Below are 26,775 nucleotides of genomic sequence, written 5' to 3'. Positions count from 1 at the left end.
CCCCTGAATAACAGTCAGTATCCAATGGAATGAATCAAGCAGTTGAATTCGCAGAACATCCCCCCCCCCCCCCCCGTTCCTATATTGACAAAAATGTTTGGAATACAACTACAGGCATCTCTCGTAGTTTCGATATTACACGGTACCAAATTTGCGATTATTATAACACGGTTTTGATATTACATGGTACAAAACTTGAATTTAATACAGTTGGCTCTCTGTTTAACGACTTTCAAGGGACCACAAAAAATTGTCCTTGAGTAGAAAGTATCCTTAAATAGAATGCTTTTAACACTATAGTGGACCATCTGGGACCGGGAAAAGCCGTCGTTAAATGGAGAAAGTCGTTAAATAGAATGTCGTTAAACAGAGAGTCAACTGTACTTTATGGTTTTGATATAACTGGAATGTTATGTTTAAAAAAGATGGAATTTCTCATTTTTGTTTAATACATTCTGTTAATGGTTGATAATTCTAATGAAATTTGGTTTCGATATATCACGGTTTTGATATAACACGATACATCTCAATCTGATTTTTCTCATGCACATTCACAATTAGTATTAAAAATAAGTAAAAATGTTATTTAAAAAAAGTCTCGTATAACACGATTTCGATACTACACGGAATGAATTAACTGTGTTATAGAGGGACACCCCTGTATGTGTTTATTTTAGCTGACTCATTATCCCCAAAACAAATTTGGATAACCATGTGTGTCGCACCCAGATGTGAGATTACGCTCACAGCTGGGCAATACGTGTCACGCCCATCCCGAAATGATTCATATGTGATGCTATCACAGATTATCTTATTTGTTTAATTCCAAAGAAGATTTTACCCCTTTTTGTTCTTGAAATTCGTTTGCAGTTATTGTCCATATGTTTTTGTTTTCCCTGCATTTCCGTGCAGCTATGTTGATCAGGGTTTCTTTTATTCATAACCTTTTTTAGAAGATATATATTTTGTTATACTGCTCAAAATCAGATCTTTTGATAGATGTGCAATTTTCTGAATTACACATGCTTACCTCTTCTCAATCAAAGTTATATTGTTGTTACTTTATTTTTGAAAAAGATTTTAATTTAAAAAGTGTTACGATTGTTGATTTATGTCCTTTATGTTGTACTTCTTATTTTCTTTGTTTTTGAGAAATCAATATTTATCTTCTGTTTTCTTTCTTCTTCTTTTTTTTTTAAACTGATCAAAGTATAGTTTCAGTTTATTTCTAAAAAAGCTTGCACATTACATTGTCAAATAAATAAACCACATCTTAAAATGTTTCTGTTGCTTGCATATTTTTTGTAAAATTAACAGTTATATATTTGTATAAATGTATGTATGTATCTTTTTTTTATATTGATGAAACATGTGCATTACATCTGTTTTTAGAACGAAAAAAAAAGATAATGCTCCATCAATCTCTGTAAAAGCAGACTCAAAACTTGTTGTTTCTATGTGATCATTGTTTCTCACAATTTTGATTTGATTGTTCAACATATAAATTTGCATTGAATTTTGAAATTGTCTGTTTCTTTTTCTTTAAGAAGCAGTCAGAAAAAAAAAAAAAAATTCTTCACTAAAACTTTACTTATTACAATTGATATTTGTGCAGATAAAAAATTTAAAACTTTCATTGGTTAATTCTAGACACATTATAAGTTTCATAAATGTTCGCAGCAGATAAATATGTATACATTGTTTTATTAAGGAAGAAAAAAAATTATGAAATAATTTTTATTATATTCAAATTGGACAAGGTAATTAGATAAGACACTTCATTTCTTGTGTAACACAATCACTGAATGGTGTTAAAATCTGATTCATTAGTAGAACAATTATTAGTTTTGTAAATATCCTATTCAACATATATACTGGTAAGAAATTCAAAACAAATATATTATCAAAACAATGCAGTTTCTTTACCTACCATTGTTTAAAAACTCAAAAATAACATAATATATTGCAAATTCTGTTTTTGTTCACATTCCTTAGGAACCCTTCTGACTTCTTCAAGCCAGTGAAATTTATTGTCAAAGGTGTAACCAATATTTTTTCTACTAACCCTCCTAGCTACAGGGCCACGCCAACACAATGTTAAATTCCGTAGAACAGCACGACTATACTTGAGCTTGCCTCAGGAAGGTTAACAAGTAATGGTTTAACTAGTTCCTTCATAGTTTTAAATTTTCTTTTTAATGTGAATTCTCTTCAATTTTTAAATTCTTATTTCTTCCCCTCAATAGTTTTAAGATTTCTTACACTGCATATGTCGATAGTTTATAGCTTTGGACTAGTTTTCAAAACTTTTATGAATGGGCAGCAATCCCATATGCTATCTAAAAATAATGGTTGCATAAAAAATACTTGAATAAGTGAAATAGTAAAAGTTCTAAAAACTTAATGAACTAATTACCATATTACCCCGCATTATCCGGCATGACGGAAAAAAGCCAGGTTGACCAGCATGCCGGGAAATAAGAATTTTCCAGAATGCCAGATAATTTGAGGTTTATTTTGCATAAAATAAAAGCAAATTTCCATATTCAGTTCCAATTGTGTATTTCAAAAATATGCACTTGTTATTTATGGTAGGTCATTATTAATGGATTTTATTATATGCCAACAAAGTAATCAATTGAGAAGCAATCATTGTTACTACAATTAGTTCATAATTTTTTTAAATAAATTGTTTTAGGTTCCTTTTAGAGAGGTGAGTTTAATTTTTATTTATTGAACAGCTCTGGTAAATTCTTTATCACTGGCTTAGGGGCGGTAGTTTACTGCTTAAATGTTTGCTTAGTTTTGATTTAATTTTTGTAAAGTTATTCGTTATTTAATAATATTTTTCTTGTTAAAATAACAAATGACATTGTTAGTTAATAGTTTTACAAAATTAAACTTTATTAGTGCTAATCGGATATGTATAGAACATATATTTTTTATAGTATTATTTTTTTCCTAACCTCGATTTTTCCGGCATGCTGGAAAGGACCAGGTAAGTGTTATTGAAAATCTAGTGACCCCCAAATTTAGCAGCATGCCAGATAATGCGATGTAATAGGGTAATAAATGTGTGGTGAAATATACCTTTTCAAATTCATAAGTGAGTTAAGTCTTACATAAAAATGTAATTCATCCAAAGGTTTCAAAACAACATTCCACAAATTATTATTATTTTTTTAAACTTGATTTCACCGTGAACTTAAGCTAGCAGGTATGCGAAATACAAACCTCAAACCTAAGTTTTATATGTGTTTTCTATTCATCTGTAAGAGAGATTTAAGAAAGGACATCATTCTGCAAACATTCTTAAGTCAAGTAAAAGAATCTCTGTTATTGTTTTACCTAATTTCTTATTTGTCAAAGCTTACCATATATGAATATCTATTTTACTATTTATGTGTACTTGTTATAATTTATGCTATTATGGAAAATATTTTTATACTTGCATTAATTTTCATAGTCATTCTTTTACCCATAAGGCATATCATTTTCCATGCATTTTGGAACCACAAGTGTCTGTTTTGACTTGCAACGCTGTTTTGAAAATGAAGCTAACATTGTTGTGTTGCATTTTGTTTGCCGAAACTACTTTCTGGAGGTTTATTTTCATTTTATTATGTTATTAATTGAAATTTGTAAAATGACAAATAATAAAGTCTATGCCATTAATATTTTTCTGTTTGCATTTTTTCAGTTGAAACTTAGACTTTTAAAAATATGAGCTTAAAACTACAGTATAAAATTTTGATACAAGCTACATACAGGGTGTCCTGAAAAAGACTGACTGTTTTCAAAAATTTATAACAATAAAATGGTTAGTGATAAAAAAACACTTTTTGCAGAAAATTCATGTGGTAAGCCGTAAGTTTCGTTCCCCAAAGTTCCAAAATTTAGTTCAAGAATTTTCCAATAGATGGCGCTGCAGATCGTATGACCGTAAATCATAGAAAGATAGAAAAATACATCATAGTTTTTCGAAAAATGTTTCTAATAAATAAAATTACGCAACAGTATTTTCAAAATGCCTGACGCCGGCTGCAACAATATGTCGCAATCAGAGGGAAAATTGGTGAATTCCAATAATTATTTTTTGACTTAACGGCCAGGGCCGATCCTAGCAGGTGTGCAGAGTGTGCGCCGCACAAGGGCGGCCAAAGCAAGGGGCGGCCGCAGGCCGCATCATATAGTTCTTATAATCAAACAAAATTCCTCAAGAATTTCTCACAAGATAACTTATAATAAGTAGAATAAATATGCTGATTGTCAAAGTATGTGTCGATTTCCCGGCAGCATAGCATAGTTTAAGAAAAATAGAATGTTAGGGAACATTGTGTTAGTTTATTTTGTCCATTAATATCTACTCTTAACACACATGCTTCATTTGGTTGCAAAGTTTGTGATAGAACCGGTAATCAGGCATGGATACAGGGGAGGGGAAAAGCCCCCTTTCTGAAGTATGAAATGGTGCAGTCTAAAAGGAGTCCCGAGGGCGGCCATTTATGTTTACCCCCCCCCCCCCCAAGCTTTTATAGACCTAAACAATGAAGACATATTTTATTTATTTAAAAAAAGCTATACTGATTAGATACTCTCGCAAGCATTTCAAACAACAAACTCTGTGTTTAACGGTCTAGGAAGATTGGGCACCGCAGATTGTGCGCCGACTATTGGGCGCCGCATATTGGGCGCCGGGAACTTTGGGCGCCGAGCACTTTGGGAGCCGGGAACTTTGGGAGTCGGGAACTTTGGGAGCAGGGAACTTTGGCGCCGAGCATTTTGGGCGCCGAGCACTTTGGGCGCCGAGCATTTTAGGCCCCGGGAATACTGGGCACAATATGCTCGGCGCCCAAAGTCCCGGCGTCCAAAGTGCTCGGCGCCCAAAGTTCCCGGCGCCCAAAATGCTCGTCGCCCAAAGTTCCCGGCGCCCAATATGCGGCGCCCAATAGTCGGCGCTCAATCTTCGGCGCCCAATCTTCCCGTTTCGGTGTTTAACAGTCGTGGATGCGTGGAGAGAAAGTGGAAAATTGCGACTCCCTTGAGAGTAACATATGTGAATGACGAACTAAAATGTTGTACTTTTCCCCCTTTACGATAATTTTTCTGATTAAAACCTTGAATGAACTGCCCGGTTTCAGATCAGGTAGGAGGACAGGGCCCTTGCCCCGGGAAGCAAATTTAAATGTAGCTCCGAAACGAAGATCCAAAAGGATGCCATGACCTCCTTGACGAAACTAAAGAAGGCTTAAATTTGCGTTTCTAGGACTTTACTTTCGGAAAATTTCGCTGGTTGAACCATTGATCTTAAGGACCCAATTAAGTCTCTGATTCACCTCTTCCACCTTAACTTAATCAAACATAGCCTAAAAATGTTGACTCCAAAATCCAGAACGTGTTTTCAGACGACAACCCTTCCTACCATCAACCGTCATATAAAATTGCTTTGGCATTTTTCGAAATTTTTGCAGTGGAGGACCCCAAAATCCATTCGCAAACATTACTACCAAAGACAGTCTCAATTAGCGTCTTTAGAGAAGCCCCTAATTCCACACCCTCTTACTTAACGTATTGAAAAACAAAATAAAATTGCGTTTTTCAAACATCAGTTTGAAGAACTTTTGGGAAAGACCCCGGATCCCCCTTTTCTCCAACGCAATCACTATACTTGAAAATCTCGTTTTTAGACGGTTCCGTGGAGCCACAGCTTCCTGCCTAAACTAGCCTGATATTGACTTCAGTCTCAAAAACACAGTTCCTGAGGGCACACTAAACCCCTGGCCGCTCTTAGTCCCATCGTTATCAAACAATGCTTAAAATACGATTTTGGGACTTATATTTCTGAAGAATTCCGGAGGAGAACTGCCAGGCCTATGTAACTTTTTACGGCGCTAGGGCATATCCGTCAATCGTCGAGGTGAGGTGGACAAAAGTTTATAGTTACGTTTTTCAGATATTAGTGTTGAAAAATATCCGAAAGATCCGTAGAAGCTTCCCAGTTTTGTTAACGTCACCAAAGATAATATAAAATTGCGATTTTAGAAATATCTGCTTAAGAACTCCAAAATCCTTCCTTCCCAAAAAATAGCCTATAATGGATTTCATTTCCGAAAAATATTTTTGTACGAATATTTTCACGTTTCCCCAATTGTTTTTAAATCTATCTAAAAACGGGTTTTTGAAAAAAAAGTGCAGAGAAATTACCGGAGGATAGCCGCCAGATTCCCTACCATCACCAAAGACGGCCTAAATTTGCGTTTTAAACTTATATTTCGAAATCTTTCGATGGGAGACGATTGAATCTCCCTCCCTCTTGCAACGTCAACAAAGGTAATCCAAAATTGCGGGTTTAAAATTTCAGTTTCGGAGATTTTTCGGGAAGAACGCCGATCCTTCCTAAGCTATACGGTCTTAAAAATTAGCTTCAAATTGAAAGAGTTTTAGGAAAACACTGCAACTTTCACCTAAAGTCTCGAAAAAGTTCCTAAAATTGCGATATTTGACGTCAATTTCGAAAATTTCTCCATGCACCTTGAATATACTTGTGTCTTTTGTCCTTGCAACCAAACACAACTAAAGATTAACTAAAAATATTTTTCATACGCCAATTTCAATAATTTTCTTGGAGCAATCCTCCTCCCCTGAACCCCTGACACTTCCCCCCACGCTTCCCCTTCCTCCGTCCCTTCTCTGATGTCACCGAAGAAAGACTAGAAAATGCGTTTTTACGACTAGTAAATTTTGGTATCTATTACTTTCTTCAAATAAATAAATTGTACATAAGGAGTTTCTTACTATAAAACATTTCTTCCTTTTTATAAGATCATTCTTCTGTCCCCCCCCCCTTTTTTTAAAAATTCGAACTTGGCATAGAAATTTAAAGAAAGATTTATATAGACGTTAAAGATTAGTCAAAATATGCAAATAACTCTTGAGGGGCGGCACATCAGGTCTTTGCACACGGGCGGCCGACACCCTAGGATCGGCCCTGTTAACGGCTTACTATCTGCAGCGTCATCTATTGAAAAAATTTGGAACTCTGGGGGGACGAAACTTGCGGCCCACCACTCTGCAAAAATTATTTTTTTTATCATTAACCATTTTCCCGTTATAAATTTTTGAAAACAGTCAGTCTTTTTCAGGACACCTTGTATAAGGACATTATGCTGATGTAAATGAAATGTTTCAATTCCAAAATGCGGCCAAACTTTCATGATATTTCAATACTGAACAACACTGGTCTAATGGAATATGACTTCGTTAAGTGTAACTTTTAAAAATTCTGTTTAATTATGGTTTAAAAAACCAGTTATTTACGTAAAAATAGAGGCAACTAAAGTTGCCTTGCTCAAAGCTTAGCAGATAATATTTGGCTCAAAAAATCTGCACATTTTATTATTTTCTCTCATGCTTCTGTTTGGTTAAAAAAGTTTTTTTTCTTTTTTAAAGTAGTTTACAGTAATCTTACTTTTTAAAGCTTAATAATTATACAACTGTTTTTAGACAGTCAACTCTTAATAACTCAAATTCCCAAGGGGACGAAGGTAAAACCTTCGAGTCATACGTAGTTTGAGTTATGGGAAGTGTCCACAGCCTTCTCAAGAGTTTGGGACCCAATGAAAACTCTCGAGTTGACTGTAGTTCTATGTGTTAATTTTTCTAGTTGTTTTTTCTTCTGATGACAAGTACAATACAATCCGAAAAAGAAAAAGTTCTCAAAGCATTAGGAGGGGGGGGGGGGAAGGCATAAAAACATCTAATGCTCAGGGTGGTTTTTTTTTTCATCCTGTGACAATTGATGTTTTTGAGGTAGAAAACTTTTTTTTTTTTTGTTCTGATTTTGAAGAACAGTTTCGTATAGGTCAGATAATTTGATGTAGCATAAGACACCTCGGTACCTACACATTATTGAAATTTGTTGTGAAGGGACTGAAATTTGCGGCCTGTAGTTCACGTTACAATGACAACGTAACGACGAGCCATTCTTACAAGCTTTCACTAATTGCTGTGTTGTCTTTGCTACGCGTGTATTAGAGCTACAGACCGTCACTTTAAAACTCTCTTTAAAACTAAAGTGTAGTGCCCATCCCCCCCACCTTTTCTCAACCCTCGTTCCCTTTTTCATTTTTTTGCTCTCTTTTTTTTAAATGAACAAAAAATATTTAAAAAATAAATTTATTTATTTTATTTTTGATTATTATTATTATTTTATTGAAAAGTTGTGTGCTATGCCAATGGCATACATACACACACACACACACAAACTAAATAAATAAATGAAATAAAATATAAATAGAATAGAACAAAATAAAATAAATAATTTAAATTAAAAATAAATCAATAAAAAAAATTAAAAATCCCCCCTCAAAAATTTAGATGGCGCAACTTGCTCCAGAATCTTCCCCTGTCGGCACCTCTGGTGGAAAATCATCTTTGTGTAAAAAATTTGTGACCTGATTTGCATCCAAGGGTTTCTGGCTTTTTGTGCATGCAGTGTGTACGCAGCGAAATTGAGGCGGCTAACACAATAACAGTTTGCAGATTCTGTAATCTGTTACTGTATTAGATGTGTGTGCGTATGTGTGATCGATTAGTTGTACTCTATTATAGAAATTACTCACAAAATTGATCTTTTACAAAATTTAATAGCATCATGAATGTACAATAAAAACACATCATATAAACATGTGAATTATGTCTACAATATGAAAAATGAGAGTATTTTTGCAATAAGTTCTTCAACATTCATGAGAAAACCTTAAAATAGGACACTGAAAGTAATAAAACCAAGAGTGGATCTAGGAAGGTTTACTTGGGTTATGAACCCCCTAAACTGTTTTGGGCACTTGAATTTCAAGAGATTGCCAGGGATGAATCCTAAGGTAGCAGAGTTATTGTGCTTATGGCACCTCCCGCTTCTAATGTTTTTCATATTTTGATAATGAACTCCTCCAAAACCAGAAGCTAGATCCGTCTTTGGGTGAGACTCCTACGAATATTCAACAATTCTGTTTATGTCTTGTCTAAATGTAGATTTTTGTAGCCGTTGTTGAATGCTGTTTCGTATTCAAGCGCAGCATGTAGTTTGTTGGCAAAATGTTCATACACAGGTTTATTGATGAGACGATGACTTTAAGGTTGGTCTTGGAATACCTGTAAGAAAAGAAAAATGCAAAATGAATGAAACAGTATTTATTTTTTCAAGTTTGTTAAAAAAAAACTTGTCTATTTCAGGGAAAAGCAGATTAAAAAGATATTGTTAATTATGTAGGAAAAAAATGTACTCAATTTTAAATCATACTATGGGAAGCGTTAATTCATGTAGGGTAACAGAAGCGCAGTGGAGGGGGAGGGGGCATAAAAAGTCACGTGGGGCTAAATTGGAAGAAAGAACTGGGCATTCCACGACCAAATAGCCCCTTATTGAGATAAGACGTTACCTTAAAACAGTCATTATTGTCCTTTGAAATGTCAACCGTTCTTCGTTCTGTTGGAACAAAAATGTCTCCCAAGTCGAATTCATCAAATTGTGGGGAAAATGAGCGACGTTTTCAGTGTATGTGCAATGGGGGGAGGGGGACGTCATCTACTTGATATAATTCTCAAAACTGCATAACCAAATTTACTTACATACCTGCATTGTTAAAAACAACCATAAACATTCTGACTAACAAAGTGGGTTTTATTGCGTTTTGAAGTCAAGTTTTAAGTTCCCGGACCAACTAGGGGAAACCATGAGTTAAGCGTGTCAGAGATGAAATGGGAAGATTGAGTGCCGGGAACATTGGGCGCCGAGCACTTTGTGCGCCGGGAACTTTTGGCGCCGAGCATTTTGGGCGCCTGAAACATTGGGTGCCGAGCACTTTGGGCGCCGGGAACTTCGGGCGCAGAGCATTTTGGGCCCCAATGTGCTTGGAACCCAAAATGCTCGGCGCCCAATCTTCCTAGACAGACCGTGTCAGAGACCGATCCAAATACACTGCTTTAAATTCCACTGCAGTTAAATTAAAGTAAATTTGGAACTGTCGACGAAAACATACAATTACATTAACTCTATTTCTAATACACACCCATCCACCCTTCGGCATCCATCACTAGGCCTTTGTTCTCGTAGGCATGGTGCAGAACTGTTTCAGCAGCGCAGGAGGCCCGATGTTGTAGCTCAACGCGATCGTCATAGATGTAGCTGCCAGCGCTGAGAGGGCGTTGAGCTAATGAACCATGACTGCTGGTCATGCTTATTGGCAAAGTCATTGTTTCAGGTTCCGAGGAGAAGGAAGGGCGACGATGCTTGCCTGTTGGAAGAGAAAACCACACGTATAGTAGTAAGAAGTGTGAAAGTTAAACGTTTTGTCAGTACATAGTGTTTTGCGAATATATACTTAAGAAATACAAGATACTACATCAAGCAAGAATTAAAAAAATTCGTAACTTAATGAAAACGGCTATATATTTGTTAGATTTACATATGAGGCAGTGAGAAGCAAAAGGGATGTAAGTGGCAAAATTAAAAATTTGGAGATAAACAGTTCACGTGGTAGTGAACCTCTCCTGTGTCTTGGGGCAAGAGATGGTACTAGTAGCCCTGGTAGTTTCTGCTATACAGCATGATGTAGAAAAAAAAATCAATTAAAGCCTACCTAGGATGTTATCTTTAAACGCGTTTTACTCAAAACTTGAAAACGTCCACTTCCCTTTGCTTCTCACTGCCTCATATGACCAGTGTCAGCAAAATTCCCAAACAAGATACGAGAGAGTGAGAATAAGCAGAGGAATAAAAGTGGACTTTTTAAAGTTTTGAGTAAATCGCGTTTAAAGTTCAAATCCTAGGTAGGCTAGGCCTTACTAGTACAATATCTTGCTCCTTAACAGAGAAAAAATCCTCCTAACATTTGCACTAGTTATCTCGAAATTTTTGTTTTGGCACTTACACTCCCTTTGCTTCTCACTGCCTCATATGATGTAACGTGTTGTTAACAAATGATGGAGTACTTTAAGGGGGGGGGGAGAAATAGAATGATTCCTGGCTATTCAAGAAAGACAGCATTTATTCTCTTACGTCTCGACTGGGAATAACTTTGTGAGACTATCACAGTATAGAGTAAAATAAGAAATAAAGTTTAATCGCACAAAATTGCAGATTGTTGCAAACACGTGTCTCGGCTTTTTCAAGGAACTCCTTTTTCCTTGCTAAAGTGAACTTATAGATGAAATGAGATCCGAAAAAAACTTATCGGTTTGTCGGATGCCTTTTCATTCTTGAGCTCATTTTTTTACATTGAAAAAGGTGGAGCAAGCCAGTGCCCTTTCCCCGGGAGACTACTTCAAGGGAGCGAGAAATTCCGAAATGGGAAGATTGAGCGCCGTCGATTGCGCGCGGTCAATTATTAGGCGCCGAAAACATTGGGTGCCGGGAACATTTGGCCCAATGTGCTCGGCCCCCAAAAAAATCAGTGACCAACGTTCCCGGCACCTAGTGTTCCCAGTGCTCAATCTTCTTTGACCGAACAAATTCACTCCATTTCTGAATTTTTTTTCGTTGCAATTCGATATAAAAACTTAAAGGAAGACGGCCGGCAGTTTCAATATTTGCCTCGGTTCGGAAAAATGGAAGATGTGTATATTCTAGTATTTCTAGAATACCCATTTGTCAAGTCAGGTTGCAGTTGTCAGTTCCGAACGCTTAGTGAGCCGCGTTAACAAACCTCGATCAATAGAATCGCACGAGCGAAATTTAACTGCTTGTTGCCATTTTATTTGTTTATTCTGAGGGGCGCAATGCTGCAGAAATTAATCGACAAATAGAGCTGTTTCCATGGACACTTTCGACCCCGGAAAAAACCTGCTTTTCATCGCATCCGGTTATTTGCGGGGTATATGTGGAATTTTTCTCCTCCTGCTCCCTTCTGGAGTAAAAGCGGAGTTTTTACCCAGAATGCATTACGCGAAACTAGTTCGTCTACCTGCTCGGTTTAGCCGCTAAGGATGCTGGGTAAAAACAGTTTTCTCTGGTACAATGGGAAACCTCTTTTTACATGGAAACGGGGAATTTTTCATTTTTTTTTTTTTTTTTTTTGCGGAGCCAGAACGGGGATTTCGGGGTCGAAAAGTGTGTCTTGAGTAACAGCAACGTACAGAAACGGTGTTGAAATTTTGAAGAAAGACGTACAGATGTTTCATGTCCGACCAATCTAAGTCCTGGCTTGACTCCTGATGATTTCCAATTTTCTTCCCACATGAAATTCTCACTCGGAGGACATAAGTTCGATTCGGATTAACGTCATTAATTAGCTGTTAAATTAGGCAACTGCCTTTTATTAACGATGTTGGGAAAGTTTTTTCCTCGCGATGACAGATGTCTCAGATCATAGACTGCGGAGTAGGGTGGTTCGAAAAAACTTTTTTTCAACTGGAGTCCAGGACACCCCCCTTTTTTTAGACTTACTAATAGTACTATGCTGTAAAAATTTTAGCTTTTTACTCAAATTTTAAGAGGTTGCTCAATGACCCCTCAATTTAACATTAGCCGTAGCATAGAAAATATCACAAATTTAGAAATATTTAATTTCCCCAGCTGTTTTTTTGTAAATAGTTATGTTATTGCAATGTATATGCATATTACTCGTATATATTATAATACAGTAAAACCAGTGAAGTTGATCACCTGTCTAAGTTGACTGCTTTTTTCAGGCACGGAATTAACCCTTATCATACAAATCAATCTCTAAGTTGACCACCTGTTTAAGTTGACCACTAAAGTAGCGCATTGCAGGTGGTCAACTTACACAGGTTTCACTGTATGTAGCATTGTTTTTTCGGTTCAATGTATTTTTAACCCCCTCCCCATACTGATGAAGTTTGGGGGAGGGGGTTGAGCACCCTCTTCCAGTTGAAATAGGAAGCTAAAATTCTTCCAGTATATTACTATCCACAAGTCTAAAAATACTGAGGGATGTCTCGCTATCTAGGAGAAACTTTTTTTTTTACATGTATTTTTGAACCACCCTACTGTGGAGACTTATCAAAACTTTCGAAATGCAACAGTTTTCGATTTCACTTTTGTTTCCATTTCCAGACCGATTGGACCTTGGGCAGGGCCGGATTTAGGGGAGGGCAGGCGGGGCTACTCCACAACAAAGGGGCCTCCGCAATAAAATTTTTGCTAAATATCCTAACTTTCACGGGTCAGCAAATTTTAGATTTTTTTCTCCCCTATAAATTATAATAAAAATAATATTAAAAAATAAATAGCAGTAACTTCAGGATGTATTTACTATTAAAGTGTTGATAGAAAATATCGGATATATACATATATATCAAAATATTCGGATATATATCAAAGTATCGGATAATTTCGAAAATATGATGATCTTTTCGAACCCTGATTAGGGGCCTCCACTCCTTCGTTGCGCCGGGGCCTCCAGACTTCCAAATCCGGCCCTGCACGTTGTTAGAAAGAAAAAAAAAAACCTCGTTGTATATTTTCACCTCTTTTTATGCAACATATTCGTACAGATACAGTCCCTTGAAACCCAAATGGAAACTTAGAATATTTTGTTTGCAAATTTTTAATCTGCAGCACTGTTCTGATATTTTTGGAGCCTTGCAACCTAGAGTAAATTACGCAAATCTGAAGCATAGGTTCAAAAATTCGATCCCAAGCTGGATTTTATTTTCTTTTTCATTTTCACATTACGCTACAAACAAGCAGATAGCTGAAAAATCGATGACTTCTCTTATCGGTTATTGAGTTATATCGTTGTTGACTTTACTAAAGTCCTCAAATGGTGTATAAATATAGCTCTGAAATCGACATTCGAGCAGTTAAATCGTAACTTATCGTCTATTGATAAAGATAACAATTTTCATAAAAATATAACAGCTTAATGTCAAACAATATTATCTCTACGAAATTATTTTTTAATGTACTATGCACTTGCGAAAGCGCGAGGAATTTTCAAATAACATTCGAATTATCAATTGAAAAATTACTTTTTCAGCAACTATAGTTAGGGCAAACCTATGATGACCATTTTTTTCCCTCAGAATGGTACATTTACGAAAATTTGGCATCTGACGTGTATAGTATACTAAAAAAAAAGAGCCCCTTCCCCGTTTTTTTAGATTATGACAAACGAAAACAGAATTGATGTAATATTTTAATGTACAAATTTGTTTCAGAACATTTGGTGCTAATTTTAAATTTGAATGTTATCCTTGACAGAATTTCATGCAACATATACATTTAAAATCGAAATTGCTTTAAGAACTGTAATTTGCAGTTGTGCTTTTTCGCTGACCCGCAAATTAGTCATAAGCGAAAATATGCTTCCTATCATATTTTATATATCGCTTAAGAGCAAAAGCGAAAATATGCTTTCTTCTGCATTAGGCCCGAGCAAAAATTTAATATGTTAAATAACTCTGCATGATTAAATTTATTGGTGTGAAAATGATGAAACAGCTCTATCCAGTGACTAAGTTTTCCCGGACTAAATTTTTGTAGCGTATTTCCGAATTTCAATGTATGAAATTATAGTGGTGCACATGACACTCCCGCAACGCCTGTGGCGCATGTGGGGGGGGGGAGGGGCGAAGAGGTATGAGAGCGCATGCTCTGAAAAAATAACATTACGTTGAAATTAAAAAAAAAAAAATCTTATGGAGGGGGCGGGAGGCACACCGAAGTCTATGTATGGCACTGATGAAATACGTTTGTAGAGTTAATAATATCTGGGCTAAAATGTTCTTTCCACGGGCGCCCCGATCATTTTTTTTTCTTCTAACTTCTAAAATCTATTTTTGAATTAGGCATGAAAGAGTTTTTTTCTCAAGAGAAAAAAGTTGCTTCAGCAAGAGTCTTATTGCTTTTTTACCCGACTGCGCGTGCGCGACGCAAAGGAGGGTAATGTGTTTATCAGTCTTTGTATGTATGCCCGTTTCTATGTGGCGTTCTACAGGCTAAACGCCTTGGCTAATTTTGTTAATTCTTACGTCAATCGATTTGTCTCAACCTTGGGAGTGTCACTAAACACATGTCAGTAATCAAAAGTACCATTTCAAAAACCAGTTGCCATTTTGTCAGTTTGGGATCGGTGCATGCTGGGTGTCGCACACTGTGTCGCACGCTACCTGCGTGTGACAAATTCAGGTAGTTTTCGCTGCCTGAATTTTTACCCGACTGTGAGTGCGCGACGCAAAAGAGGTTAATGTGTTTATAAGTCTATGTATGTATGTTTGTTTCTATGTGGCGTTCTACAGGCTAAAAGCCTTGGCCAATTTTGGTAATTCTTACGTCAATCGATTTGTCTTAACCTCGGGAGTGTCACTAAACACATGACAGTGATCAAAATTCACCATATCAACAACCAGTTGCCATATTTTGTCAGCTTGGGATCGGCACACGTTGGATGTTGTACACTGTGTCGCACGCAGGTAGCGTGCGACACAGGTTGTTTTCGCTGCCTGAAAATTTTTGTTTAGGAAGTCTACTAATTGGGGTCTCATTGGCCGAGTGGTCTAAGCGATTGCTTCTCCCACTTGAGGCGGTGGATCAAGCGCCCCTCGCTCCGGATAAACTTTCCCCTCTTTTTGATGTAAATTCTTTCATGTGTTCTTCATATGTATTTTGTACTGTAATAAAAAATATATTATGCGTAACGAAGGCAAGACACTCAGATTGTAGTCCTCATCAAAATAAACCCGTGCAATAAGCACTAAAAGAAAGAGGGTCTACTAATCCGATTTTCATTTCTAACATGTTGCATTTGTTTTTGCCTTGATTCAAGGGGCTGAGTTTCGTGACGTGTACTTTCTTTAGAGGCTTTTTTAGTTTTGCGAGAAAGACTTGACTGACGACGTTTCCGATTTCGCGTCATCATGAGTTATACAGGCTGTTTATATAGCTGTGCTGTGGTTGACTTAAGTTCACGCATTTTTGCCGAAGGTCAAGCCCATGTAGCTTTAAGCCGAGTTAGTTCCCTAGAGGGACTAATTATCAGTAGTTTAGACCCCCGCAAGTTACTTAATAAACCTCACGATACAGACATTCCTTTCTGATTCAAAGAACCCCGTAAAATTTGAATGGTCCCCGACTGTTGATCCTTCTATTCTGCTTTGAATTTATGATTTGCCTTATCTGTGTACGGTTATATAAAACTATTTCAACGGTGTAGTTATTCAGTAGTACTTAATAACATTCTAAACTACTGGATTTATACATGTTTCTTTTTAGTTTTTTTGGTTTTTACGCAGTCGGGGTTTTTTGTTTTTATTTAATAATTTTTTATTTATGATATTTTTATTTCAAAAAATAATTTTAGAAGTAGCAAAGCAATCTTCACAGTACGCGATTTTTTTTATTATTCATAGACACTTTAAAACTTGACTAGCGAATCACCTGTAAGTCGGGACCAATAGTTTGAGAACGCTGTTCTCTCTGGTGATTTAATTATGTTACTAGTCACTTTGTGGACAATTTAGTTGCGAGCTACTTTCTTTGTTAGTGTCCATGCTGGGAAGCCTGAAAGAAGTAATGTTCCCTTTTTTACTTTCCCATCTTGATCTTCTAGTTTTTAGTAACCGTTTTTGCTGATGTTTATTTCAATTTTATGCAGAAATTATCTGGATGGGACTTGCACACTGGTTGGCTAAATCACCTTCCCAGTATCTCACTGCGCACAAATGACCGTAGAAGTCAGTCAAATAAGCGAGGTAAATGATTTTTCCTTTGAAAAATGATTCGTTCATTATAATTGTAAATTTCGGCCACATACTGTGAAAACAAGACACCGTGGCATGTTACATGCTGTACTCTTATTGTAGCATGTTTTGGTAATTTATTCTGAGAAATTATGTTCAAAATTAAGGAGAAAGTTGTTAATTCCCAAATGAGGACGGGAGAAAGAAAATAACTTATATTTATCGTCTCTTTTATGGTAGCTCATATAATGAAGTTGGTAATTTATTGATATTGTGATCGTACAATTTAACAAGAAAATCAGACTTCTTTCATTCCTGCCTTCATAATTAATGCAAAATACATAAATATGTTTTAATCCTAGTGTAAAATATTATTTTTTGTCCTGTTAATTGACGGAAAAATTTTCTGCGGAGAATTGCAGGAAAATCATTTTATTATCTCGCAAAGGTATTCTTAACAGAAGTATTGTTCATCACGAAAACCAGACGAAAAATGTAATAGAAAATAAATAAAGAAATAAATAAATAAAATAAGTAGCAATCGAAAGAGTATGGTGAAACATTTTTCAATGCAAAAATTATTTCCCTCGTTGCCTCCAATCGAGATACATATAAAGTCTCAAAGTCAATTGAAATTGAAAGAAAAGCACCAAATTTAAAGACTTGGCGATAAATTGAAGGTACCAAGTGATTTCACCGTCTTTATGTGGCAGAACATCCATCTGCGAAGCATGTAACAGATATCTTCCATTATTCACCGAAACTCACTACATTTGGCGACCTTTTTTTAAATTTTCGGCTAAATTTAAGACCTCGTCGACACCGGGGAAAAACGGGAAATAATTTATGCGTCAAGAAATATGTTTCACAATGCTCTTTCAATAGCTACTCATTAAAAATTTTTAGTTATGACACTATCGCATGGTTTTCTGGTCAAGAGAATCGTACAGTTATTTTTTTAGGATAATGAAGGAATATGATTTTGAAATTTATAGTTAAAAATTCACTTACCGGGACCTTCGTAGTCTGGAGGTGGAGTGTGTGGTCTGAAATTTTTTGCGTTTCTGGAGGAAGTCTCTGTCTCGAAGGCAGCGTAAGGAGAGTTCAAGGAGTACGGCATAATGTGGAAGTCCGAATCAAAAGGCTTTAAAAGGAGAAAAATCATAATGGACATTTGAAACTTAAAATAATTTGAATTTTTGTTTATTTCCACATTTTCTGAATATTCTCTATTTTACAAAATCAATAAATAACTTTCTGTAACAAAGTAATACATAGCAGTGAATAAAGTAGATGAAGCACAAATAAGCAATTGAATCACAGACACGTGTTTCGGGTTTACAAGGAACCTCTTTTTCAGTGCAACGAAGTGTGGTTTTTGAGACAAAGTCATTCTCGAAAATATTTTGGACAACTTTACAGCCCCAAAACTCACAATTCATTGCTTTAATTAAATTTTGGCCTTTTTTGTATCAAAAAATAGCGCTGAGTTGCAGATAAATTTCGAAAAAAAAAAAAAAAATCAAGTTCACGTGATTATTTTTCGAGTGGATATGCAAAGAAAATAGTAAAGGGACTGGCCGGGCCAATAAAAAACAAAACAGTTTGCCTTATTACGACGTCTGAGGTCAAAGTAAGAACAATAAGCAATTTCTTGATTGTTAAAAAAAAATAAATAAATAAATAAATAAATAAATAAATAAAATAAATAAATAAATAAATAAACGAAGTTGCCCTTAGGTTTAAAAATAAAAATTAAAACATTCTTGTCTTTTGAGTGAACTTACTTATGGAAAATGTTTTATTCTTTTAAAAATCCGAAGCAAAAGCTTACCATTCTTTTAGTCTTCATCGATCCGAGTTCTTTCACTCTTTGGGCAACAAAAACGCACAATGCGATCTGAAATGAAATTAAAACAATGCCATTTGTTTGCATAAAATCTCAAGTTCAAGAAATTCTAACTGTAAAAAATATTAGAAATAACTCAAATTGCTGAAAACAGGGGTCTTTAGAACTCGAAACGGCTATGCCCTCCAGAGAGTGGATTTTTGTTTTTGTATGGCATTTTTAGACAATCGTGTGTTATCATCATTTGTGCTACTAGTTAGAGGAAAAAGTAATTTTCTATTATGTTTTATTTATGAATAGGGGAAGCTGCTGTACCCACGGACAAAATTTACTTTTCAATTTTAGCTGCTGATCTCTGGGAATGGATAATCGATCGGAAAATTATTCTGGCAGAAACTACAACTTATCATCTAATTTGGCAATTTTTGTCAGGTGAAAATCTCAAAGCTTTCAACCTCAAAAAACATTTCTTAAAAACCATCTTTTTTGTCCGCGGGTACAACACCCCGTGGACAGGTACCTTTGTACCCATGGACATACAAAAAAAAAAATATATATATATATAAATAGGTCTGAGGAACTCAATTATACTCAATACATTTTCATAAGCCATTTTATATTGAAATACTTCAAACATCCACTGAAAATAACATTAAATAAAATATCCAACAGAGATTAAACTTTGAAAATTCATCGAAGGTTTTCCCCCTTTTTTTTAATTTTCCCTAATTTTTAACATCAGTGAACTTTTTAAAAAGTTATTACTCTTAAGAGAGTTAATGATGTTATGAATAATTAATATGTTTTTAAACAAAAAAAAAAAAAATAACTAGATTCATGATATTGTGGCTCTCTATGTACCTACATAATAACCTCAATTTATATGCAAATTGAAACCTTTAACCAAAATTAACCCATTACAAAAATACTCAGTTTAGATTAAACCAACAAAAATCTATAAAAGTCGACTTCAAATGAAAACAGGTGGGATTGACGGTCTGCAGATCCTACAACAGTTGGGAGTTACTTTAACACTATAACTTCAAGCCCTACTTCAAATTCATCATCATTGTTGATAGCAAATTTCAGACGTTGATGACAAGGCACCATTTTGAGGTACTTCACATTGTAAGAAGACTCACGTGTGACCCAAGGTCCCAAGGAGACTAAAAATTGCCGTCCGTGGGTACATATGGTTATGTGTCCTTGGGTGCAAAGGTACGCCATTTTGGTTTTGCAAGCCAGTCACATCGAAAGGACCACAGTTTTAAAAAAACATTAAAAAGCAGAAAAAAAAAAACCTTTCAAAAAATAGGGAATGATGATACCTACAACAAAAATGAATAATACAATCCACGACGGACGAAAAAAAAAAAGAAATTGCTCATGCTCTTTTTTTACTTATATCCTACTAAAACCGAAAAAATGTGATAGAATCTTAAATGTTCGTTTGGTGGCGTTGAAACTTCCTCGGGTACTGGAGAGGGCTGTGATACACACGTTGAACCCCAATTAGGATCTCTCTCGACGATACCCAGAATTTCCCGACCAACGTTCGTACAACCGTCCGCGGGTACAGCAGCTTCCCCTAGTGGTTTAAATACTTCCAAATATTGCGATTTACCTTTTATAATCCAAACTACACCAGCCAATTTATTCCAGTTGCATTAATATTATTTTCAGATACACTTGCTTTTGCCAAATTTTTAATAGAACACTTTATTTAAAATATTATTTAAAAATACAAGTTGTTGTTTTGCAAACTTCGTTCATTTGAAATAAAACTGTTTTTTGTATTGTATAAAAATACGATAATTTCGTTCAACTACTTTTAAAAAGATTCTTTAAAATTTGTTTTATCAACATTAGTTTAAATGAGATTTTCAAGTGCATGGCATTATCTGGTAACAAAAACAGCTGATAAAATTTAAAAAGCAATGATAAAAGTTTAACAGTTACATATTTTTTTCAAAATAATTTACAGCTTAAATACGAAACATAATCTTATATTAGTACTTGTTTCATGATGAAATTACTTCCAAAAGTGTTATTCTTTTCTTTCTTTTTTTTTTAATTAGATAGAAATTTAAATAAGTTGTATTTTCTAAAATGTTATAAGTAGGACTGCGGAGTCAGTGAGAAAATGAACAGCTCTGAGTCCTGTATCCCAAAATTAGTACAACACTCAGCGACCGTGTCATTTTAAAGTTAGTATTACCGTTCTAAAGTTACATATTGCAGTTATTACAGTAACAACTTACTAAAGTTCAGGAAAGGAAAGTGACACAACTCGGGGGGGGGGGGGGGAACAGCAATGGAGAAAATCAAGGTTTTACGCAATAGTATTTTGAAGTGATTTGGTCTCAAATATTACGACACGCGTAAAACAATTAAAATGCGATGTTTAGGGTGACGACACCAATAACAGACAAGGGTCCAGTAACAGACAGTCGTAAGTTTGGATTTAAATGATAAGAATTTTAGGCGAGTAAAACTGATGTTCTGTGACCCACGAATACGGTGTAACCATCTAGTAATATCAAAGTGAATTTTATGAGACAGTTAGTATTTACAAGACAGCGGTGGAACGTTAGCAACAGCCACAACGAGGTCTGCCGGTGTTTCATGTTCATTTGAATTTAACAAGGTTTTAGATCTAAAAATAAAGAACTTTTGCACATTTTGAAGAGAAAGGGGAAATTCTGTCCATTACTCATCCTTTTCTCATCCTGTCTGTTGGCCGGGTATCATCAGAATTGTAGGTGTCTGTTACTGGGGGTCAGAACCTTTTTTTGAAATAGAGCAAATAAACATAGGAGCAGTCAAACCTTGGTAGTTCCATGAGAGAAAAATAGTTTAAAAAGTCTGAATACATTGAAAGGCTCAGAAAATTGAATTAACCTGAATGCGATGTCTTAAGCATGTCTGTTACTGGTGCCGTTACCCTACTGGTCAGTTTTTGTTGTCTAAATCAATAACGCCCATACTTAAAGTTCGAAATGATTTCTTCTAAATTATGAAACCTTACTTATGTGTCACGATTGATTATACAGTTGGACCCCAATTTAACGAACCTCTATTTAACGAATTTCGCGATTTAACGAATTTCTCCTTTTCTCCGACTAAAACAAAGGCCAAAACTCCTATTTAGCGAATAATAAACCCCGAAATAACGAATTATTTTAACAGTCGGAAAACGTTTTCTTTTTCGTTAATTTGAGTTTGTAAATATTGGATTGTTTTCCAAATGTTACATCCATATCGTCCGAAGCAGAAAAAGACCTTTCTTGGAATCAGCGAGTTTTGACGGGCGATTGAGCAACCAACGAGTAGTGATTCTAAGGCTGAAAGCGATAGTGAAACTCCCATTAAAACTGTTACTTTTTCAATTGCTTTACATGGTCTGGAAACTAAAAACATATCTCATGCAGCAAGCTGTAAAAGGCACAGTATTTTCTTCTCTTCATAAAGTTGAAAAAGAACTATTTCGAGTCCAGTATCAAGGAAATTGTCAAATATTCTATTACTCAGTAGTTTAAAATTTCAAATTAAGTAGCGTGTGATAAGTTGCAGAATGCTGAATAAAAAGTGTAAACTTTCTAATCATGGATATATTTTTGCGCAGTTGCTTATTACGGGTTTTAGATAACGTAAGTGTATTTTTTTGAATTTTTCTCACACCCTGATATTACGAATAAGCCCGATTTAACGTGTAAAAGTTTCGGTCCCGGTGAATTTGTTAAATCGGTGTCCGACTGTATCGTTTTTACGCCACCGCGCACCTCGTTACGTAAGGTAGCGAGTTTTGTGGCAAGATAGAACAGTAAATTTAGTTTTTAAATTAGAAATTAGTACGCTTTTCGCTAACCGACAACGCTTTTGTCAAAAAATGATCGCAAATGTAAAGGTAACAATGCTTTCCTTGGCAGTGCTTTTTGTTTTATGAAAACAACATTTAATGAAATTCTTTTTTAAAACTGTTTTGATATTAAACATTTTTAGAAGTGAAATAGATAGTGTGTTCTAGTGATCTGAAATATCATTCTGGTTAGCGATATGTTTTAAAATATTTTCGACGGAGTTATGTTTTATTATATTCATTTAATGAATTTATATTAAATTCTTTCATAATCCACTTAATTTCTTGTACGACATTAAAATCATCAAAAATATTTGATCCATACTGAATTTTTGTTTGGTATAATCAAAAGTAGACTTTATTTTACGATTTGTCACCTACATCATAAGCAGTTCCCTTTTAAACCTCCCTGATATTTTTAAAAATAATAAATAAAAAACAACTCACGTTAATGATCCAGATGACAATGCCTCCTCTAGAAAACATAACGGCACAAAACACAAACAAATTTGTAAAAAATGCTGTTCTTACATCCATTTCATCTTCGGATTTCTAGGGGAAAAACAACACTTTCATAATAATATTAATTTAAAAAAGGCTTAAAAAAGTATTCCGTTATTTAAAAGCAGAAAAAGGCGAAAAAAATCCGAGCCCCATCTTATTAAAAACGTACAAAATTCAAAATACTTCTACACTTGATTCCTTTTAATCAGCAGCGTATACATAGTTGATGTGTTTCGTTTCTTTACAACTCTTCAGTTGTATTGTAACTTCAAAATAAATTATGTTTCTATTGCCTGCTACATTTGGTTCTAAAAACCATTTACAGATGCTTTGGATGTAGAATTTCATTAGCATACACTGCAGCTTTTATCGTGTTTTTTTGACACGTCACGAAGAAAAAAGTTGCTCAAAGAAATAGAAAGAATCACGATCAGTTTTTGAATTGTAAGAGTGCGGTGATTTTCTGTTACATCACAAAGCGTGCCATGTAAGTGTCTTTGGCAATATCAAATTACAAAGGGACTCTGTTGAGTATGAAACAGAAAAATAATGCCTTCCGAGATATTTTCAACGTCTCTAATCTACAAGCTTATTTCACGAATTGAAAGTAGGAAAAAGCCTAAAACTTTTAGTAAAGAGCATTTTTACTCTTTGAATTTTAAATAAGAATTCAGAGTTAAATCAATTTAAAAAATAAAAAATAGAACTTAAAAAATATTTCAGTCGAATGTTTTGTTATTTCCTTAAATGGAAATATTTTATTGCTAAAAATCAAAATAGTACGCATGTCTTCTTTTCCTTAAGTTATCCGTTTCATAGATAGATAGTTCGTTTTTTATTTGAGCAATCACGATTGCTTATTGCTTTCATTTGACTGTTTTTGGCGTGCTATCATTTTATTTTCCCACCGCCACCCTCCGCACCATCACCGTCGACCGGCTCCTCACGATGCTGCACCTATAGCGAAAGCCGTCTCCAGGTTGCATCCATGTCCTACACACACGCGCATACATACACAACTACACACACACAAGCACACATACATATACACACACATACCTACACACATACACACACAAAAACAAACACACACACATACACACAACTATCCACACATTCATGCCTGCACACAGACACAAACACATATGCCTACACACACATACACATACCCCTACACACAAACACACATACCCCCCACACACAAACACACACGCCTACATACACACACTCGTGATTGCGAAAAACATAATTTGAATTCAAGATGTCAAAATTCAAATTAAGTTTTTTATTTTTTATTTATTTATTTATTTTTTTTGTCGTTTGTCGTGTCTATGTGTGCAATGCCCAGAAGGAACCGCCATAGCATGCAGGGTTGGGGAGAGTGTTATACCTTGGGATATTTGTACCTTGGGACACTGCTAATTTCAAAGAATCTATTTTTAGTAGCCATGTTTTTTTTTTTTTTTTAATTTCATAACAATTACTTTTTTAATGGAGTTGATCAATATTGTTCTTCCCTGTTGTCCCACATTTCACTCTTCCAAAATGAATTTCACACCTGTCAAGGAATATTTTCACGCCTTGAAAAAACTCTAGCATGAAAACTAAAGCTCTGTTAATGATATCTGTGTGTTTCAAATGTTGTGATCGATTCTTACTTACCAAATAATTCAAATTCATCTCTACATTTGAATGGATGCCCGAACACTGAAAGCAAAGATCTGATTCTGCACATGTGTTGATAAGTCAACTAGAAACCGAATCGGATGATAAGAAAATAAATGTACATTTACGCAGGGTTCGACAAAGGCCGGGTACTAAAAAAAATCCTAACTGACTAGTTCTTTGTAAACAAAAATCTTTCAAAAGCCATGTTGTACAGAGTTGAAGTATAAATTCTGAAAAATAGTTTGTCTGGCGACTAAAATTTTTCCCTGGCGCCAAAGATTTCAGTTTTGGTAGGACTATGCCTATATGTTTTTAGTCTTTCATTCTAACTAAAGTTTCTATTTTATCATAAAATATATCAAAACTAAAAGTAGGCATTTTATAAAATAACTGTTTATCTGTTATAAATAAAACGGATTAAAACTGCATTGATAAGATATAACTTTTAAGTGAGAACTGAGACCAAATTTTTGAATTTTTGAGCAAAATTTGTTAAAATTGTCCGCAGAAATTCTATTAACTTGCTGATGATATTCTGATTTTATGGAGTTCATCGCGTAGGAATCACAAAAACAAACTTTATTGGTGAGTCGGTATCCTGTATACACGTAATGTTAAATTGTTAAACTTTATGTATCTTTTTCTCAAAAAGTTTTATTTAAAAATTTGAAATTTTCAGTGTTTTCAAGAGATATCTAAGAATCTACCTAAGTTAAATTATAAGGAAATTCTGTTTATTTCATAATTTACCAAGTTTTAAACGATAGTTACTTTTTAAGTTAAAAAGAAGAGACCGTTTTGACCATAAAAACAGCTGTTTAAAAAGTGTGACTCCTAAAGCAAAGATTTCCCTTCAGTATAATTATAAACATATACATAAAATGCGGTGGGTAAATTTAAAAGTATTATGTAAAGTAGTTTTCCGGAAAAACGAACATGAGTTTTCGAAAAAATGAAATGAATTAATGTTTTGAAAAAAAAAAAAAAATCGTTTGAAAGTAAAATTGTCCGTACATTTTGATGCATTCCTGCCCCATTAATATTTAAATCGAGTTACTTTCAATCTACAGAGAAACATGAATGGTTTCCTTCACTCAAAAGTACTACTTTTAGTTACTGAAATGGATAGAATAAGCAAATAAATAAATAAATAAATAACATTTTTCCAACGTTTAATTTTTAATTAATTTTTTTAAATGTCCGACTTTTCAATCAAGGCGTGGTCTTTATGACGTCACGAGTAATGAACTTTGGCGCGCTACTCCACTGGCGTGCTGAATGGTTACGCTTGCTGTCTACCGCGTTTCCGGATTATGATAGTTAAGAAGCGAATTAAATATTGCTCTCTATGCTTTCTATCAATCATATCGTTGGTTGCACTACATGTGAGTAAAGAAGCGAATTAAATATTGCGCTCTGCGCTAATTGCATCAGTGAATGGAATTTCATCACGTTTGTCATGTGCAGAATCGTAAAAAATGAAATTAAATCTGTGCATCAATTAAAATAGTTGTTAAAAAATATGAAACTTTGTCAAACTATTTAAAAAATGATTAAATTCTAACGCATGCTCTTTCGGGAAAAAACACTTTTAAAATTTCTGAAACAACCCAATTTTATATCGTTTGAAAGTTATTTTTTTGAATATATAAAAAAAGAAAACATATTATTTTTAAGGCTTTAGTGCACTGACTCCACTTAGGATATCTTGATACACGAGTTTCAAAAATTCCAAGAGCCAAGTAGAAATGCATTACAATGAAAATGATTAATCCTTTTCCACTTCTTGTAAATCTTTGAACAATATCCTACATTGAATCCGAAATTCGAAGTTTCGGAAATTTCAAAACGAGACGCATGCAGAGGTGGGCATAAGTGAGATGCCCACTTTACGATATATATATTTTACTGATATGTATTTTTCTTATCAATAAGGCCTCAGCAACATGATTTTGGGACTTTTTCTTTCTTTCTTCCTTTTGCAACTTCAAACTCCGAAAGTGTAAGAAAAGGTGTTTTTGTAAACTCCGAGTTTGAGGCTAAAATAAGAAAGAAAAACGAAGACTTACCACCGCTTTAATTATAAAATATACAGTTGCGGCTATATCAGTTACAGTAATAATGAGCGTCGTTCCAATCCAAGGCTTCAACATGTCTCTGCATTTTTCCTGAAAACAATAGAAATACATACTGA

The 26,775-nt window shown here is 34.8% G+C and overlaps 1 protein-coding gene across 1 annotated transcript in view; it reads right to left on the bottom strand.

Moving 5' to 3' along the window:
• Positions 1–8,633: 8,633 nt before the first annotated feature.
• LOC129224119 (uncharacterized) overlaps positions 8,634–26,775 on the bottom strand; it is a 100,031-nt gene continuing 81,889 nt past the window's right edge. Inside the window, exons 4-9 of the mRNA XM_054858529.1 lie at positions 26,651–26,749; positions 22,857–22,961; positions 18,536–18,601; positions 17,713–17,845; positions 10,071–10,295; positions 8,634–9,153 (exon numbers count right to left, since the gene is read on the bottom strand). Of these exons, the coding sequence (XP_054714504.1) occupies positions 9,113–9,153; positions 10,071–10,295; positions 17,713–17,845; positions 18,536–18,601; positions 22,857–22,961; positions 26,651–26,749 (669 nt within the window). The 3' untranslated portion in view covers positions 8,634–9,112. The remainder of the gene's footprint in view (positions 9,154–10,070; positions 10,296–17,712; positions 17,846–18,535; positions 18,602–22,856; positions 22,962–26,650; positions 26,750–26,775) is intronic.

This window comes from Uloborus diversus, chromosome 6, assembly GCF_026930045.1.
Source record: "Uloborus diversus isolate 005 chromosome 6, Udiv.v.3.1, whole genome shotgun sequence".
NCBI classification, from domain to species: domain Eukaryota; kingdom Metazoa; phylum Arthropoda; class Arachnida; order Araneae; family Uloboridae; genus Uloborus; species Uloborus diversus.
Note: the sequence above shows the minus strand (reverse complement) of the source record. Positions and strands in the feature narration are given on the sequence as shown.